At 45.8% G+C, this 20,057-nt stretch overlaps 1 protein-coding gene across 1 annotated transcript in view; it reads right to left on the bottom strand.

Moving 5' to 3' along the window:
* Nucleotides 1-20,057, bottom strand: part of RPE (ribulose-5-phosphate-3-epimerase) — a 382,550-nt gene that overhangs the window by 315,202 nt on the left and 47,291 nt on the right. Inside the window, exon 2 of the mRNA XM_069615905.1 lies at nt 6,569-6,648. Coding sequence (XP_069472006.1) covers nt 6,569-6,648 — 80 coding nt within the window. The remainder of the gene's footprint in view (nt 1-6,568; nt 6,649-20,057) is intronic.

Genomic DNA, 20,057 nt, shown 5'->3' with positions numbered 1-20,057 from the left:
CGACTGCACATGCCCACTCAGTTTCGTCTGCCTGGCCCGCAAGAATATTTTCCTAAAAGCAGTAAAGAGGATTATCCAGCCATGGTAGAGAGGTTACACGAACACTATTTTCCCTGAAAACTTCCAGTATTCCCCTTCATAAAGTCTCACCTTTTTGTATGGAAGGATGAACTCTCCATCCTGCGTGGCGTGCAGGGGCGCGTAGAAGTTCAGTTACTTCACTGATCCGAAGGTATTTGGCAGAGTTCCAGACAACAATGGCTCCAAGGTAAGTAGTGTGTAAACCGAATGTATAGTTCTTTTAGAGTTCAAATGTCTGTTAATTCAATCTTGCTCCTTTGATACCTTTTCCCTTGCAGCGTGATCCAAGGAGCGAGTTCGCCTCGATGGATGAAGGTAGCGCTTAGGTAAGTCAGTTTGTACCAAGCACTGTCTAGCAAGTAATATTGTTCCAAATGTAATTAACCAATAGTTCTCTATCTTCTTTGCAGGTGCGGCGCCTTGCCGAAAATGTCTAACGAAGGATGGTGACCAGCACTGCCTCGAGCGGTAAAATTCCGAGTAAGTATCTTGCGGTAAGTAAAAGAATGTCTTTGGCGGAACCCCGCTCACCTTTTGTTTGTTCTTGTCTTTTCAGATGCTGATGTTTCGGGCAGCAATTCAATGGGTGCTGCGCCGGGTCGTGGAGATGCTCGAAGACAGGCGAGTATGGCAGGGCGCTGCAACTGGCAATGCGACGCGGTTTATTTTAATGTATTTTTCCTTTATCCACAGCTGCGGCTGCTCCAGGAAAAGATGATGACCAAATGGAAATCTCCTTGTTCTAACCTTCTCTTCTTCTTTCCTTTTCTCTAGGAACGGCTACGGACACAAGATGGGTGTGGCTATAGACTGGATGCTGGACTGCAGACACGGTGAGCGTTCCGCTGCTAAGATGCGGAATAACGCGAAACGTGTGCTGCTCTTCGGGCGTGGTTTAAATAGCATCAAAAAGTAGTTCCCTGGTAAGAAGTTCCAGTAGCACACCCAAGCAGCAAAATAGTTCCTAAAGGAAAGTAGTCCCTTCATGGCCTCATGATGGCCTGTAGATGATGTCTTTGCAGGATGACCTGCATAGTTTAAAGTTGGCAATATGAGCCTGCAGCCTATGGGGCCAGGACTGAACCCATATAGCCCCTAGGCGGGGTTTTGGGAATTCCTGTGTCTTCTTGGGTGCCTGTTCCCTGGACAGATGGACCTGTTCCGGATGTCTGGGGGCAGGGATCGTGACAGTAGCATGGTCTACCATAACCAATATAAATCGGTTGCCTGAAGATGTGGGAGGGTCTAAGGGACCAACAATGTTGATTCCTACCCTCTCAAAAGGGTCTCCCACCACTGGGAGAGGCACCAAAGGTGCCACATTCTTGGCCCCACTCTTGCCAGAAGTCTGACAAGTGTGACAGCTTCTACAGAATTCATCTAGATCAGACCCCTTCTTGGGCCAATAGAAATAAAGAGAAATCCTTTCCTTGGTATTCTTAAAACTGAAGTGACCAGCTAAAGGAATCTCATGGGCTAACTGTAGAAACTGGGGTCTCGCCTCCTGAGGCACTACAAGTCTTCTGTAGTCCCCTGGGGTAGACTCGATGGGCTCACTGTAGAGGAGGCCATCCTCCCAGTACAGCCTGTGCTTCCCTGGCTCTTACCCTTCCAGCTGGGAATCTGCCTGCTGGCGAAGTCCTTCAAGAGTAGGACACTCTCTTTGACCTCTGCTGTAGTCGGACCTACAGGGGCCACCTGCTGCAAGTAAAGTCTGCAGCTCAGGATGATCTTTAGGATCCAGATCTCCAACAGGGGGAAGGTCTTCTTCCAGCTCTGTGTCATCAGTAGCTGCTTCACCATCCTCCGGTTGGTTCTCCAACTCAGCCTCAGCTGGTGGAGGGGTCACAGGTGTGACATTGGACTGTCCACTCTGGGATGTCCTGGTTTCGTGCACAGGAGTGCTAATTTTCTTGTTTCCTGAGACCTTGGGTTTCCCCTTTATCTCTTTCTTCCTGGATGTAGAAGTTTTCTCTTCCTGTGCACTGGGTGTTATAGGTTCCTCTGTAACAACACACAGAGTCATCTGAAGTGAGCTCTCTGGCCTTTCTAGTCTGCTCCTGCTTCCTTTTACTGGGTGGTCTGGGGGTGCTTGACACAACTCCAAGAGTTTTTAAGTCATTCCCCAACATACTCTCCCAGGCACCTCACTTTGTACACTGGCAGGTATTCTTAGAGTCATATTGTTGCACTGGATGAGAGCTGGTAGTATTGGAACCATCTGAAGAGGGCCAGCAGCAAGCATAGTGTTCCCACAGACCCAGGTGCACTAAAGAAACACTGACTGAGACTCCAATGGGGTCTTCAGCCAATAGATGAAAGTTTCCACTTGCCATATGAACTTCTTCAGGAATGAAGGCTAAGGAGGCAGTGTGGACCCCTGAAGGTTTACCCTTACATCTACGATCCCCTTTCACATGCTCATAAGACCCACAAGCATAACATTTACCAAATGTTTTCTGGAATGGGGGTTTCTGCTGATCTCCCTCTGGTTTGGCATTAGAGGTTCCACTAGACTGACCTGGTTTCACATATGGCTTACCCTTCTTATGTTTGTGGCCCTCTTTTGGATGGGAGGATTTAGAATTCTCTTTGTCGTCTTTCTTGTGCTGTTTCCCCTCATACTTTTTGCGAGTGGCCCCAGTATCCTTGTGAGTGGCCCTGTTGGCAACCCACAAGTCAGCAGCTTTTGCTAGCTTCTTGGTATCAATCTCTTTCGAGTCAGCCAAGTGCTGTCTCAGCTCAGGAGAGCAGGCATCAAAAATAGACTTCTCATTCCTTCAAACGAGTTCACTCTGTAACCCTTAACCCAACCATCTAGGTTTTCAAACATTCATACACCCAGGTAGCCCAAGGGGTACCATCTGTATTTTTGAGGGTCCTAAACCTCTTAAGGTACTGGGAAGTTTTTCCAAATCTAGCTATCAAAGCTAGCTTCAAATTTATATACTCAATCTTTCAAGTTCACCTCCATTACAGCATCAGTTGCAACCTGGGGGAGCCTAGACAAAAGCCAAGGAATCAACTGATTCCCTGTGAAATCCTGAATCCCATAATTGTATTCAAAAGCAACCAACAATCCAAAATATCAAGTTTCACATCATACATACTTGCTGCTTCTTTGGGCATGCAAGGCCTCTTTGGACTGGAAGACCGAGAGGACTCTGGGATAGAAACATTTTCAAAAGACAATTTCTTCATTTCAAGAGCATGTTGCATTTCTAGTTCCCAGAGTTTGATGTCCTGATGTTTGGTTTCAACTTGGATTTGTAATCTTTTGAATTCCAACTCAAGTCTTATTTTATCAAGAGACACAAATTCTGGACTCAATGATGGACCTTATGGGGTCCCAGTGGCTAAAGGTTGAGGCAAAAGGGCCTGTTGAGGTAAAGAGGAGCTCCCTTCCTGGGACTCCTCTCCCTCTTCTTACTCTTCTAAGACATTAGAGTTACACTCTGAATTATCATCCTCATCATCATCATTTTCCACATTTCCTGGGTTAGCAGGTGTGACAGGCCTACTACCCAGACTTTGATGATTCAACAATCTTGAAATTAGTTAATTTTTCTTTCCTTTAAACAGGGAGATTCCTGACTTTACACATTTCTTTCAGTTGCTCTACTGTCAAAATGATCAGGGCTTTCTGACTGAAGTTATCCATATTTGGCATGTTACAATTGCTTTTCTAGTGGAGCTTAGCATTGTAAAGGTTTTTAGTTGAACAAAAGCAAAGCAAATTCTTAGTGTGGACTTTCATATGAACGGGTTAGAGAGCCACTATGTTCCTAATCACAGAATAAAGTCAACTACTCTATAGATTTAAGGCAAACGCAGTAAACTCAGCGTGGTATAGTCAGCCCCTTCTTGGATGAGGAACAAGCCAGCAACTAGGACGTGCTAAAACACATGACCAGCCAGCCCAGATGTCAAAAGTGGGGGACGTCTGGATGGAGGCGCTGACAGCACTCCGTCCTGGAAAATACTTTTTGGCCCATATACATTACTTGTTGTGGAGCCATGGCAATGGTTCAATTTCTCTCATCGAAGTGCTGGAACAGTAGCCAGATTTTACAGTAATCATTTCTCTCCTAACAGGCAATCCATGCGTTGGCAGGGCACATTAGGATTTACGTTTTATACGGATAAGCATTTGTTTTGTTCTTGGTCATTCACTTGGGCGAGACATCTGGGGAGAGCCAGCTGAGCCTGCCTGGGGTTATCAAGTTATAGTGTGAGGCCAATTTGTGGGTCATTGCCATAGTTGTTTCAAATTAAGTTATGCACTTGGATAAGTCTTAGGAACAGTGCCATATAGATGCTGGAGAAGCGGGGGGAAAGAAGATTGATCTCTGGGACTATACATGTGACTGAAAAGACTGTAGTAAGGTGGTTGCTATTTGGTCTGCAAATATTTTGAGGGTGAGGGTGCATGGTTATCTGTGCCAGTCTTTAGACTACCCCAGATCTAGAGTAGGCCAGGTTCCTCTTACTTGCCTGAAATCTAGCCCAGAGTGGTATAAAATGTTGTTTGTTTCAATGAAGTACAGGAGTTTGGCCCGATATGACATAACAGCTATAAGGCAGTAGCTGGCCCGGCCCTCTGGGCTCATGCCAATCTCTTAAGGAGGGGATTGTAAAAGGTAGGTTACGCGCACCTGGGTAGGACTACTTGTTCTAGAGTAGAGTTGAAAAGTGCCTGGAATAGGCTTGAGTGAGCTTAGAGAATGAGGATGGTCTTCAATGTGTCCATGTTCCTGTTAGAATACCAGCTTGGTTGCATGGTTCAATGTGCTTTTCAAAATGTTACATTTGTGGGAGTATATAATGTGCATTTTGTTGCCTGAAATGTGTGTTCCCAGCCCAGCTTTGCATGCTTCTCATCTTGATGGTGGATCAAATCCACTTTGTTATTGAGTGTTTATTGCATCACAGAGATTGTCGGAGTGATGCTGTAGGGAGTTGTGTTTGTTTCTAGGGAGTTTGAACATCACATTTTACAGCCGTGGGACCATTCTAGGCATTCGGATTAGTGAGCTTTCTTTGCTTGTATTATCTCCTCCCTGTACAGTTACTGCCATCTTTGGTATGCTCCTTTTTGCCATCGTAGTGCTTCCACCAAAATAGTTTGGATTGGTTTCCTTGATCTACTATGAATAGATTCTATAAAATACACTGCCTTAGATACATTCCTGGAGCAGATGCAAGATTACACCACTCTGCTCTGCAGAACAGATTAGTTTAGTTTAAGAAAGACCATTTAATTTAATCCTACCTAGATAATAAAGATTTACTTGTGATTTTTCCCAAATTTATGAGGAAATAGAGACCTACACTTAAGAGAAAGTAAAAGTTACTCTCTGTGTTTACTTAGCCCCCCACTTTCCAAATACATTCCTCCATCTTCAACAATAAAATAATAGTGTCTTTCAAAAATGAAATAGACTGAGGAAGGGAAGCCAATGATCAATAGAGTATGGTGGGAACAGCCGCAAGAATCTTGACACATGAACTTGGGATTCCCTATGTAGTTTTCGCAATGCTCAACAAAATGTGATCTCCCAGCGAAGATATCCCCACGAGTATGAGCGAAGAAGGCTAGGAGTGGCTTTGAAATAAGAGAACAGTAATCTCTACTCTCAATACGTTTCTTTTTTTGTTTGGTTAAACTTTTTAACTGAGCATCCAGATTACATAGTTACAGTAAAACAGGATTATACTTTAATTGATGCAAACCAAGATTTAAAAAGAAATTGAAATGTTTCATAAATGCATATTGAAACACTCCTGAAGCAGTAACAGCAAGTCAAAAAAAAGTATAGAAATGCAATACGTTTCCATAGAGATGAAAAGCAGGGAAGAGGTACTTTTTCTTTTCCTTTTTAAAAAGGGCCCAGGAATGACAAGGAGTAATTTTTATAGGCACTCATATTACCAGAGTCCTATTTATGCACCTGCAAAGCGCTGACACATTAAAGTGGATTTTAGGTGCTTCGATTAGAACAAGTAGCAACATAAAATGATGTAGGGACATCCCCAACTGCAGTTATGTTATTTAGATGCTGAGAAAGTATCGATGTTACAGTTGGAAAAAAGTTTACTTGCATCATTAAATGGAGGAATAGTGACAGAATTATTTATATGCAGGTACACAGAAAGGACAGGGTGGGGGGTATAAGGGTTTTGGATTAGAAGTGCACGTTGACCTCTGTATCAAATAAACTCGAGCACGCTTCGTTTCTACTGTATACCTTTTACTGATGCAGTTTATCATCAACATTCAGAAGCATTTGTAGAAGTGTAAACTGGGAAATGTCCATGGATCTTTTCAACTTTTAACTGTTCACACGGTAGCTGTACAGAGCTCACCAAATGGCAGGAAATAAAAGTGCTAATTTTCAATAAAAGAAAACAATGGAATTGAAGACAGTTGGCTAGAATTGCATTAAGGTCATGTGCATAAATGAGACTCCAAAGAATAATATCTTACCGAAGAACGGGTCTTGCCCTAGGTTCTTTCGCAAGCACTCCACCACTGGATGGCCAAAAGTGATATTTGGGACAAAATTCCTATGCAGGAGAAGAAAAAGGATAATTTATGACAAATTCTGAAATTGTTTTGAGACCTTCAAACAATACATTGTGGCTTATCAATAAACAAGGCCTAATTACTTGGTCAACATAAAAAGACAAACATATGTAAAAATACTATTTATTCAAAAGGTTCATATAGAAAAACGATTACATAAAAACAGCTGTCAGACAAAATAAGACAAAGTATTCATCAATGTGACTGGGGGTTAGAAGTGGGTGACTTATTCATCAATTATGCGACATTTGACTGATATCATCAGTGCCCAGATATTTAGGTAGATTGGTATCTATTCTGATCAAGGTCAAGCAGTCTCTCCACTTCTAACAATTCTCAATGCTTACAAATGGGGCAAAAAACAAAGACTTTCAATGCAGTCTTGTGATAGTAGACACTTGTTTTGGGTCTTGGAGTGCGATGCGCTTTCTCCCTTGTAATTGCGTCGTTTGTTAGTGGGGCCTCATCAGGACGTAGACTTAATTTGCAATGGAAACCCCAATTTTGAAAGTCCAAAAGTCAAGGTCATCATTTCTATCGAGCAGTACTGGAACAACTTCACTCTGCGCCAGTTATACGTGTATGTAGAGCTTTCTTACACCAACTAGCTATCTGGCCATTGCCAAATCAATAATCGGAGCAGGACTCTACTATTGCAATGTTCTGTTCGCAGGCAGCGCTAAGAAGAACATTTGCAAAATGCAGCTAATACAGAACAATGATTACGGTCGGCACTCAACATCTCCAAAAAATACCACATATCTGCATCAAGAAAAAAGGCGCACTGGCTCCGGATTAACTTTAAAATCCTCAACATCACCCACAAATGCCTTCATAACACAGCACCGGCCTATTTGGCTAAAGCAATTGTCAAGGCTAACCCTACAAGACTGGTCAGAGTCCCCTTCGCCCACCGGATTATCCCACCGAAATACAAGCGTGCCAGAGGAGGTGGGGAGAGCTCCTTCCCACCAGCGCTACGAGCAGAGAGCTCACATTGGGCGTTCAGAAAAACACTAAAATCGTTCCTCTTTACCTGACATTGTCTTGACAAACTCCGTACCTCAGAAGCAACAAGTCCCTCTATGTTGCTCATCTCAGGCGCCCTCACTATTATCTGTTATAATCCTCTTTTGCTTAAGTTTTATGTTTATTTCTCCTCTGCCAAGTATATGTATCATCTAACAGGTTCGCAACAGTGCCAAGATGCCCACGGGCTTAGGCGCTTTATAAATGCAAATGAATAAATACAAATAAATGTATCCCTCTCTCTCACTCTATGAAAGGTGGCGGGTAGTGAAATTACTTCGCTACTATGTAGCTATGGCTGAATCACATGCGGCTGACCCAGATCGCAAAATGCCTCTCTTCTGCTGGTACTAACACCACTAGAGGCCAGATATCAGAGTACACACGTTGCTAAGTGCAAAGGGAGTGGTAACCAGTTTCCTACTCGTTTTTTGCTATTTAGTCCTCTTCCCACGTTGAAACCGGTCCCTCATAAACAAATTAATTGGAAAGTACCCATTGTTAGATATATTTATTTCATTTATAAAGCGCACAATAGCCCGGAGGCATCAAGGCGCTGTTAGAGGTACAAGAGATTATTTGCATTAGGTTTTACCATACAATATATTTGGTAAAGGGAGCTTTTACAGGTACAGGTATTTTGCATTAGGTTATGACATACAGTGCATTTGGTGCAAAGCACAGGAGAAGTTTCAGATTTAGGAGAACAGCTGTGTTTTAAGTGCTTTTTTCAGAATACCCAGTAGGATTTATCTGCCCTAAGCGAAGGGGGAGGGAGTTCCATTGTTTGGCTGCAATGTAGATCAAGGTGGAGCCGCCGAATTTGGTTCGCTTTACTTTAGGAAGGAGTAGGAGGTCAGTGTAAGGTATTCTTGTGGGTCTTGTAGAGTGAGTTTTGGCTATTTTCTGTGAAAGGTGGGGGGGAGCTGTTTTGGATAAGCACTTGTGGGTGATGGACAAGGTTTTGAAGGTGATGCAGTCTTGGATGGGCAGTCAGTGGGCCTCTTCTGGCTTCCGAGATATGTTCTCCTATTTTGAAGTACCTTGAATTATTATCTCTCAAACAATCCATATTTCTAAGACGGATCAGATGAAGTAAAAGCCAAATACTCCCAGAGAATGTGAGGTCTCAATGAAGGCAATTAAACAAAATAAAAAACCTTAAGAACAAATTATGTCCCCATAATACACATATAGTACGTAATTTGTTTACAAAGAAAACAAACCTTTCATGGTGTAGATTGAAATAAGATTTTGCAGGATGTCCTTCACAGAACCCAAACAAATGTATAGAATTTCATTGGAAAATGCTGCAATTATTGATGAATTTTTATTATATATGACGTGTGGTGTAAAAAACAAACCTTATGCATTCATACAGCAAAGACGTACTCTGTTCATCTCACAAATACAAACATTAGTAATCAATTCATCATTTATGTGAAGTTTGTATATATGAAATCTTATGCCAAAATTTCAAAACAGCTCAAATCAATGAAATGGGATTTCCCAACATTCTTCCCCAAAGTAATTTGAATATAAAGTTCCTATTTCTGGCAAATTTACAAAGTGCCTTGTGGCGCATATTAGTTATTGCAATAAACACCATCACGAGTTGCTCAAGGTCTCAACCTAGGTCTTTCCAAAACCTGGGAAACTTTTTTGTTGTAAACTGTTTACCCACCACCAACTAGTTCCTTTCGTTTAAAGACTATGGGCCTCATTACGAGCCTGGCGGAACGGGTTAAACGGCGCCGTAAAAGGTGAAGGCGCCGTTCAACCTGTTCCGCCACAATACGAGGTCCCCTCGCGGGACACGTTAAGCACGCCTGGAAAAACCCAGTGCTTACTGGGTCCCGCGAGGGGAAGAGGGAGCAAACAACGGGCCATCTCGTTATGGCCCGTTGTTTGCTCCCTCTCCCATTCAGCCCTATGGGGGCTGAAATGGGAATGGGGAAGGACCGTGTCCGGATCCTTGAGGGAGGAATTACCGGGCCATCCGAACTCGGAATGGCCCGGTAAGTCCTCATTCGAGGACCCGGACACGGATGCGACTTCGGCGGCAGCCATGCCGCCATGGCTACCGGCCGAACTCGTAGTGAGGGCCTATGAAATCAGAATAACAAATGGTCTCCTTTTTCTGTGGTCAGGAAACTGCTTAACATACGATTACATAACTGGATTTAAGAGGAAGACCATGGCATTGTATGCATGCATTGCCACTTCATATCCATTTAAGAAACATCTTATTCTGTGTATTTCAGCATAATTTCAAGGGGGTCATTTGTAAGGATAAATAATAAGGGTTCCATTTGCGAGGATAAATAATAATGGGGAAAGGAGCCTTTTTCGATAGGTTGACATAGCAAGCCATAATTCCCCTAAGATACTCTTCTCCTACCCCCAAACACCCTTGCGGTCCACTCCACGAAGAACTCCATATAAAACACTTTCTCTGCACCTATTGCAAGGAAAGTGGGTGGGCCAGCAGGAAATCGTATCACCTTGTCCAGGAGATGAATGACCTTTTCGTATACCATCAAAGGTTTGTCTGCTGGGGGCCAATATATAATAAAGTAGAGGGTAGGGCCTAACAGGAAATCAAACGCGTGCCACGACAATCACTTCCAGGCCCCCCCTTCGACATATCCAGCAGGATAAAATAGTCCCCATGGCCCTGTGAGAGCCCCCCCTCCACACCTGCCCCCAAGAATTATATAACCAGATGTGCATCCCTGGTGCACAGAGGATTCTGTGAAGTGGATATGGAGAAGACCCACCTATAGGGTTAAAGTGTGCAAGATGCTTGAATACACTCATAGCCTAACAAAAAGTTAAGTGTCCTGCTTATAAATACTAGCCACAACAAAGTTCAAATAGCCCATTGCTCGATAAAGCTTGAGCTCTACTCCTTATGTCGCTGCCCATGGTCTGTTAAAAAAGAAACTTCACTAGATAAACAGGTGCCATGGGTCCAACTGGAGTTCTGTGGTGAGTTCGGACAATAGGCGACACCATGAAAGCATTTTAAATAACAGCCGAAATTATATATTTTTTCTTTCATTCTTAATGTTGTGTAGCACACATCTTTCGCTGTGCCTTGCTTGCACTCGCTGCACCATTGCCCACCATCAATCTGGGGGCAGAATGCAACTGTCTGATCAGTAACCCAGGCCTTCTTATTTGCCGGCCTTGCAGCAATTTCAACATGGCCGCCGCCCTTCCTTGATATAGAGAGGCTCCTTGCGAACTGCCTCCTCTACTGCCTGCAAGTGATTGGTTGCTGGCAAACACAAAACCAACCTACTGTAGACTGGCAGGCTTTAGCCGGCCCCCACATCAAATGCCCTCATTCTAAGGCCCTGTTTGTTGCCTATTTGGGTCTGTGGATCCTCTACTACAGCCCCACCACGTGCACATAGAGGCTGAGCAAAACTCCATGTTTCTCTGGACACACAGTAAGCAATGGACCACTCAATTACTTCTCTGAAGGTCTGTTGCTTTAACTCACCTCATCGATCCTTTCCTACACACCGGGACTGTTCGACCTCTCCACGTCATTCTGAAATCTGACTAAACTAGCTTTGCCCAGTCACTGTATGTACTTGACCTGCCCTGTTGAAAAATCGATTTTAGCTTTGCCTTGTGGCCGTTTATGTTCATCACTAGCTGGCAAGCTCCCACCTGCTTCCCCCCTCCCTTGCACCCTTCACCACTCCCTACCCTCTACCTCCGAGTGCATCAGTCCCTCAGCCTGGTTGAGTGTCTTCCCCCACTCCACTTCAGCCAGACATGTCGCTATCTATCTCTCCTATGCTCTCCTGCTGCTTCACTATCTCCTATCACTAAATCTGTCTGGAAGAAATTTAAAAAAGGACATACTGGGATCCAACCCAGGCTTCCAATTGCAGACACCTATGTCATGGCTTTCGCCAGAGAGACTATCACAGAAATCTTCTTCGTTAACACACATGATCTATGGACTCGCTACATGGTCGGGTTTCTCTCTCCGAATGCCTCTTCTCCGTTCTCCCATTAATGGTGGCACTCGCTTGGAGGTTCTCCTTGACCTCTTCGCCATTTCCAGAGTCATTATTAATGTTTATCTCAATGGCACCACCATCAAAAACAGGGACCCCCCCCCTCCTTTTCCCCCCTTGCTCCTACTCCAATCTGGCCCATTCTTACCCCCTTCATGGAGCCCCAATTGAAAGGGGCAGCAGCTAAGAGTAACAGAATGTCACCTTACCACATCCCTGCAGAACCACCCCCCTAACTTCACCTTGCCCCCATAGTACATATGCAATAGCTCTAACAATGGGAAGAAAAAGAAAGGAGTCTTCATCTTAGGTTGAAGAACCTGGACTCCATACAAATGCCAGGACCCAAGCAAATCTGGAAACTCATTTTTTTTTTTTTTTAATTTTTTTATTTGTGTTTATCCAAAATCTGGATTTAACAAAAAGGGCTTCATTTAAGTTATGTGCTTGCAGTCGGTGGCGTACTCTGTGTGCACTGCAGTAGGGCATTCTGTAGGATTTTTGCAGTTGCGATCGACCAGTTTGGTTTTTGTCCACTGATTAGGCGGTTCCACCATATTTCCTCTTCGCTATCAGTATATAGTTCAAGGTGCGGGTGAAGATATAGTAAACGAAGCTGGTGCATCGCTGGGCATACCATTAGCAAATGTCTTACTGTTTCAGAGTCAGCTTTACATAGACGACAGCTTTTGGAGGTCGAGTGTCCTCTTGCAAACAGAATCTCGTTTGTGTGTAACAGATTTAGGCGAGCTCTTAGAAGAAAGTGTCTCATAGTTTTGTTTGGAAATCTTCTGAGTAGCTGGGTTGTCTCATTTAGCTTCTTTGGTGCTTGAGGGAAGGTGGACAAGGTCTTGTTTCTTTTAGCTGTCTCTTCGGTGTTAATCCAGTCAGCCTCTTCCAGTTTTTTTTTTAATCTTATTTGGATTCGTGATGAGGTCTTCTTTTGTGCACGCAATTTGGGTCAGCTTTGATTTTATAAGTTCGGCCCAATTCAGAATCATACTGCATGCGTCTTTCTTGATCTCTAAGTCAATTAGTTTGTAAAGAGGTGGTGCGTCGGGAAGGATTGTTTTTCTGAACAGGGATACACTTGCCAATTCCACTGTCGTGCCAAGTGAGACGAGGCCAAGTTCTCGTCTTATTGCCTCCATCTGGGTTGATTTTGGCAGATTTAATACTGATTTCCAGAAGTAACCCTCAAGTTTTTTCCATATTGTGTTTGGAACCAATGGCATTGCAGCTGCTCCGTATGTCAGGGCCGGGACAACCTTGGCTTTATAGAAAGTAATTTTCGGAATCAGAGAAAAGCGGCCAAATTTCTTGTCCAGCACTCTAGCTTGGGAGGTCAGGGAACGTACTTTCTTCCAGAGTTCTGTTTGCATCGCTGAGTCCGTGGGAGTGCTGTCTATTATTACACCCAGGTATCTGAAGTTTTTTACTGTTTCCACTTTGACTTTTTCAAGGTTCCAGGTAAAGTCTTTCGCTTTTTTGGTTTTGTTTCCCAGTATAAGCACTTTTGTTTTTGCTTTGTTTATGGTTAAGTTGGCCTGGTTGATGAACTCTGCTAGATCGTTCATTTGTCTCTGGAGACCAATTTCAGTTTTGTCCAGCAGGGTGATATCATCGGCGTATAGCATTATCTAGACTGGTGTATTACCAATTTTCACAGGAAACGATCGAGTCTGCTTGGTTGCTTCTTTTATGTCCCCCAGAAAAGCAATGAATAATTCAGGGGCCAACGGGCATCCCTGTTTCACTCCTCGGTTGGTTGCGATCTCTTCCGAAAGTAAGCCCTGATGATCTAGTTTGACCCTCATGGTTGTTCCTTTGTGGAGAGCTTTTATTGGAGCAAGGATGTTCGGGGGACAATCCCATGTTTTTAACTTCTCCCATAGCATTTCTCTGTCCACCATATCGAATGCCTGCGATAGGTCGATGAAAGCGAGAAAAGTTCTCGAGGATCCTTGCAGAGACTTACTTTTGATTATGCTAAGTAGCATGATGTTAACTGTGGCCGTTTGTTTTTTTTTTTAATCCAGCTTGAAATGGATCGGCGCAGGGGGCGCTCTTTGCCCAGTTTTGGAATCTCTTTAGGAGCAGGGAACCGTATATTTTCCCGATTGTGTCCAACAAGGCAATTGGCCTGTAATTGCGTGGATCCGACTTTTCGCCTTTTTTATAGATGGGTACCACTATAGCTGAGGTCCAGGACCTCGGGACGGTTCTGGTATTTGAACAATTGCTGAGCACCTGGCTTATGAAAGGCACCCAGTTTTCGGAGTATGTTTTCAGATCGGTGTTTGTGATCCCGTCTGGACCAGGTGCTCTGGAAGCTTTGAGTTTTCTCAGCAAATCATGGATGTCTTCTTTATCGGACACGTCAATCCACTCTGTTTCGGTTTCCTCATGGTTTGAAGGGTTCGCCTTTAATGGTGCTCGAAACAGATCAGTGAAATGCATTATCCAATTTTCTTCGCTTACTGCGTTACAAGGGGTGTTTGAGTTGGTCGTGCACACTTGATTTAGCAGTTTCCAAAAGTCTCTAGCATCTTTTCCCGCCCCTTTTTTCAGCATTGTTTCAGAGTCTTTTTGATACAGATTTATTCGATGGCTTTTTATCCATGCTTTGTATTTTTTCGTTTCTTCTTTCAGTTCTTCTTGCAGTGCTGTCGAGTTGTTTCTTTTCGTCCACCTTTTTAGCTTTCGTATTATGGCCCTTCTGGCCACCACCTGTTTGTCAAATTGGTGCGACTTGGCTGAGTCCGTCTCCTTTTTCTTGTTCGAGAGGATTTTGAGAGGGCTGAGCAGCGGTTGGTAATCTACTGTTGAATTGCAGAAAGAGTATTTTAAAGTTAGTTGGTCGATTTTTTCTGCTGTTAGCCTTAGGCGGGTTCCTTGATTGTTACTTTCGACCGTGTGCCTCCACCTCCTTTTGTCTTTGCAACTTGAGATCCACGTTGCTTGTAGTAAGTTGTGATCGCTAGCTTCTGTTTTAATCACCTCGAATAAGGACATCACTTTCTGCATATGTGAAGATGTAGTCTATTGTCGCAGACTTTTTCATTCTTTTCCACGTCGGAGGTCTATTTGTAGCAGGGAAGTCCTTAGCCATGTTGCTGAATCCTCTGGAAGCCATGAGGTCGTTCCATTGGGCTCCTCTTTCTTCCTTTGTGCTCTTCCTTTTAGACTCACTCGACCGTTCCCTTCCGGTCAGACAATTGGCATTTAAGTCTCCACAGATTATTATGTGAACTGTGTTTTCCTCCACAAATAGGGTGTCTATTGATTTTTCAATCAGTTTGAGAAACTTTGCGTCAGAGATTACTAGGGAATTCCAGTATACAACAATCACTGCGAGCTTGGCCTTCTGAGGATCTTTTTTTGGATGTATTTTTGACGCACGGGGGCTTGCCCATTCCAAGGAGACTACCAGATGGTGTTTGGATGATTCCAGGACTTTCGAAATGTTGATTCCACTCCCTGCACGAACCGCTAGTAAAATTCCAGACGATGGCCTGCCCAAGCGGCTTTTCACTGCCGGGGAGAGAACAATTTCAAAGCCGTCCAAGGACGGTACCTCCGTGAGCCAAGTTTCTTGTAGGGCCAAGATATCAAACAGCCCTAAGTTGATTCCTCCTTTGTGTGTTAGATGTTTGAATCCGCATGTATTCCAAGAGCCCAGCTTTAGGGTGATTTCATTTGTTTCGTCCACGGTGTATCGAGGCGGCTGTTTAGGCCCTGCTAGTTGCTATTTTTGTGGTGATTTGAGAAGGGCTTTCGGTAGCCAGGACCACAGTTGCTTCCTTATGCTTTGGCTGTCCTGGGATTCAACAGGCGCGCCGGTTCTTTGTTGGATGGAATTCTGAGTGGTCGGTTTCTCTGATGCTTTAGAGACGCAGGGAGGAATAGAAGAGGTTGTCTGCCACTTTTGCTCCTTCGACTTTTCTGTTCCCTCTCGATTCAATTTCTCTTCCCTCCGCGTGGGATGTAGGTTCGCGGACTAGTTCTCTCCTCAGATTTTGCCTAGGTGTTTCAAGCAATGCGTACTCCCTCCGGTTTTCCAAGTTAGTTCTTTCGTAGTTTGAAGTTTGGTGTCGGATTAGCGGAGACACTCGCTTCTGTTTTCTCCAACGCGGGGTGCGGGACGAGGTCTCATAGTCCCGTCTCTTTGGTTCTGAGCGGTCTCGGGCATTCGGATGCGGACTTCTTATTGTTTCTCTCTCCCTTGCTGCTTCACTATTGGACTCCGACCAGTTTAGTATCCTGATTCCGGATTTATGTAGTTCTCGCCTGGTGTCCTCAAGGTCTTTAATCACGAATGACGCTTTTAGATGTAGGTAGGCTTTTGCTGTTGATTTTTTGTGATACGGTTCAACCAGTGCCAGGTCGTCTGACCTCAAGCTTTTTAGCGAGGTAGTTTTACCGAAGATTCGGAGTATCATGTTTCTGTTCAAGGTTATGTACTTGGTGTTCCCGGGTTTCTGTTCCAGTTTGTAGATTGTTGTTTTTGGCTCTTGTCTGTGTTTTTTCTGTCTTATGAGAGAATTGAGTTCTGTCAGCCTTCTCTGGGCTTCTGGGCGTTCGCGAGACCTTGGGCTATTTCCCACTCCTCGAGATATTTTTGTAACCTCCGCGGGGAGAACTGTTTTTTTTTCCTAATGGCTGTTTCCAGTAACTCAGTTCCTTTGATCCTCCCCGGGTTCTTCTCTCTGTTCTCAGTGCTTTGCTCAAGGGCGGGTGGTGCCCGGGTGTTCTTTGACCACTTTCCTCCGCCAGTCGTTTTGGGGACGGGGTTCTTTTGTCTGTAGTTAAATCGATTTGAATGCTTTCATCTGGTGAATCAAGATGCTGAGAAATGTTCATAGAGGTCTTGTCTCTTAGAAAGTCGTCCACGGATTTCGGTGAGTTTGTTAGTGGCTGAATGGCAGACATTTTTTCATAGGCCCGGGAAGGTTTGAGACTTGTTCCGCTTTCAGAGGGCTGTTGTAGGACGATCTCCCCTTGGTTTTTCTGTCTCTTTTCACGAGATTGACTCGGCGGGGCTCCGAGAGTTAGGACTATTTCTTCTTGGTCCGCTCACAGGGATGTTAGGGTTGAAGACTTGGACTTTGGTGGACTGTCCGGCTTTGTGGCCCTTGAGATGTTAGTGCCTTCTGCTGGCCCTTTGGGGGCTTTTAATGCAGATATCCGAGACAAGCAAGGTTTTGATTTAGAGGAAAAAGCGGAGAAGAGCGGAAAGTGGCCCTCCCGGGATCGATTTAAGGCAGAAGACAAATTTTCTCCCATGGACATCGGATGGCAGCATGGTTCGGTTTGGGTAGCTTTGTTTATTCTTGAAATGAGCACAGCAGGTTTTAGGAATTGTCCCTCCTTTTCCTGTCCCCTTAAAGGGGAAGAGCGACCTGGTGCGCCCGTTGGCTTTTCGAGTGGGCGTGTTCCCAGTGCTGTAATATATCCTTCAAGGAATAGGAGCTTGGTGTGTGTCATTGCTAGTAGCGTGGTCTGGTCTTTCAGTGAGTCGCTCAATGCTTCATAAAGTTTACAGAAGGGGGCGAGCGCTATTGTTATTGCTGACATAAAAGCCAGAGTGTCGTGTTTTTTCCCTGGGGTCTCGTTTTTGCTGGGGGCGGAAGCCTCACTGCTCCTTCTGGCTTTGTTTGGGGTAGCGAGGGACTCGTCCAATGAAAGTTGTTGGGGCAGGTTATGTCCTTTGTATGGGCGTGGATTTGGCAAGTTCTGAGGAGCTGGCTTCTTTTGTTTATCATTTGGGGAAGTCTGTGTGGAGGAGTTTGCTCCCTTAGTCTGCGTCCAAACAGCCACTAGGCTTGTGGGCGATGCTTCCTTCTGTGGCTCAATTCTAAGTTTGTTGCTATTTACTGGTGCTGACCATTTTGAGTTAGTAATGGGACTGATAGTTGGACTCAAATTTCCCGGGCATAACAGCTCTGAGATGTCCGGGCTTTGGATTGTGTTCAATGGGTTTAGAGTCCGGGCGGTTCTGTCGCTCTGTAGTTCTAATCCCAAGTCATCCGCTGGTATGTCACTAGTATTGTCGTGGCTCTCAGTCGGCAAAGCCATCTTCGTTTTTCGAGGGGTTGTGAGGACGAGGGGGCCATTTCGATGTCGCCCCTTCATTTCGCTGATTTGTTGCTCCGGAGTGGCAGAACTGCCTAGTGCGCTTACTGCCATGGGACCCTTCGGGTTATTTCCCAGCCCTGTTTCGTGGCTGGAGGGTGTCGGAATGGGATGCCGATTCTCGCACTGAAGGGCGGCCGGAGGGTTGTCTCGCCCTACTGGTTTCCTATTTGCAGAGTCTTCTTCGGTTATTCTCGTCTTGGGGGTTGGAGCAAGATCTATAAGTGCTTCTAGTATTTCAGCGTCAGAGATTTCGTCATCTGTGACGAGTTTTTTTTTGCCCAGACGGTTGAAGAAGTCTTTTACCGACATGCCCTGGTTTATTTTGCACATTGTGGTTTTTGCTAATCCCCTCTTTCTTGATGTATTGAAGAAGATGGAGTTTTTTCTTTGGTGTTGTTGTGAGCTTTTCATGTTGAGCTCGTGCAGATGGGCACTTGGAGATGTTTCTTTACTTTTAGATGTTGCAGTTTTTTTTTTTTGTTGTTTCTTTTTTGGGCTTTTGTTTTTGCGCCACGGCCCATTTTTCTGCAAGCGCGGAGTGGTCGCTCTTGCCGATGGTGTTGTGGGATGAACGGGACTGTTTTGTGTCTCCGTGTCTGCCCATTCCTCTGTTGGTGCTGAAGGGGGCGGGCCGCCTGCTTCCCTCGGCTCTCCGCGGCTGTGGCTCTCCGATGTTGTTCCAAGTCTCTCCACTGGTGGAGCCTCGTCGAGTGGCTCCCCGAGCGTTCCCTTGGCGACTCTCACTAGTCCGCTCTCCTCCGGGGGCGGACGTAGGAGCGGGAGCTCCTCCTCGAACACCGTCAGGTCAACGCAGCGCTCATTTGGTTCCTCAACCCCGGGGGCCCCAGCCCCCGCAGGAGGCACCGCAGGTGGGCTTTCCGGAAGGCAGATAAGAGCTGCCTTGTCGTGTGCTGTGGGCGGGTTTTTGTGTTCCAGGTGGCCGCCCTGTTTTGGACTCTCGCGGCTGCATACGCCGCTCTCCCCATCTTCGTCTTCCGCTTCCCCTCTCAGCCCTTCGGCCGGCAGTGGGCGGCGGGCCACGGTCGATGGGCGAGCTGGCGGGATACGCGAATTCTGCTGCTCGAGCAAGCCCGATGAGAGAGGCTTGCAGTCTGCATTGGGTCTGTGGTTAGCCATCCTGATTCGGGTGTGGAGGGGTGCAGAATTTAGGTTGCTCCCTGAAAGTCTGGTGCTGTCATGTCCCTTTAGGGCTATGGCGAAGGTTGGTTGGAGATCGGCGGAGTCCGTTGCGGCTTGGAGCATGGGGCCGAGGCCGCCCTCTAAGAGTTCCGCTGCTCGGAGAGGGGGCTCGAGCTCAGAAGTAGCTTTACAAGCTGTTGTCCCCCCCGAGAGGTTGGCCCTGTTTTGGGCATGCGGTCTTGGGAAAGTGAGGGGCGATTGGACGCTTGGCCCCCCAGGAGTTGAATTGAGTTTGCCCTTTGTAGTGATTAGTGGTTTTGAGCTTCTTAAGAGTCTCTTCTTCCCCTCTCCCGCCCTGGAGTGGGTCTGTTGAAGGTCGACTGGCTGCTGTATAGCAGGATCCATCTCTTCCATGCGGGATTGCCGGGACTGCAAGGACTGCAACTCCCTCCGCGACTGGCTCCGCGGCCGCTCCGCGGCTGGAGGGTGGTTTTGTAGCACTTCCCTCTTCAATGGAGGGTGTAGAAAGACTGGAAACAGGACCAGAGTGGAGGGTAGACTGCAAGGACTGCGACTCCCTCAGCGACTGGCTCCGCGGCCGCTCCGCGGCTGGAGGGTGGTTTTGTAGCACTTCACTCTTCAATGGAGGGTGTAGAAAGACTGGAAACAGGACCAGAGTGGAGGGTAGACTGCAAGGACTGCGACTCCCTCAGCGACTGGCTCCGCGGCCGCTCCGCGGCTGGAGGGTGGTTTTGTAGCACTTCACTCTTCAATGGAGGGTGTAGAAAGACTGGAAACAGGACCAGAGTGGAGGGTAGACTGCAAGGACTGCGACTCCCTCAGCGACTGGCTCCGCGGCCGCTCCACGGCTTGAGGGTGGTTTTGTAGCACTTCCCTCTTCAATGGAGGGTGTAGAAAGACTGGAAACAGGACCAGAGTGGAGGGTAGACTGCAAGGACTGCAACTCCCTCAGCGACTGGCTCCGCGGCCGCTCCGCGGCTGGAGGGTGGTTTTGTAGCACTTCCCTCTTCAATGGAGGGTGT

Source organism: Ambystoma mexicanum, chromosome 9, assembly GCF_040938575.1.
Source record: "Ambystoma mexicanum isolate Mex_15411 chromosome 9, UKY_AmexF1_1, whole genome shotgun sequence".
NCBI lineage: Eukaryota > Metazoa > Chordata > Amphibia > Caudata > Ambystomatidae > Ambystoma > Ambystoma mexicanum.
This window is presented reverse-complemented; position numbering and strand designations above follow the sequence as displayed.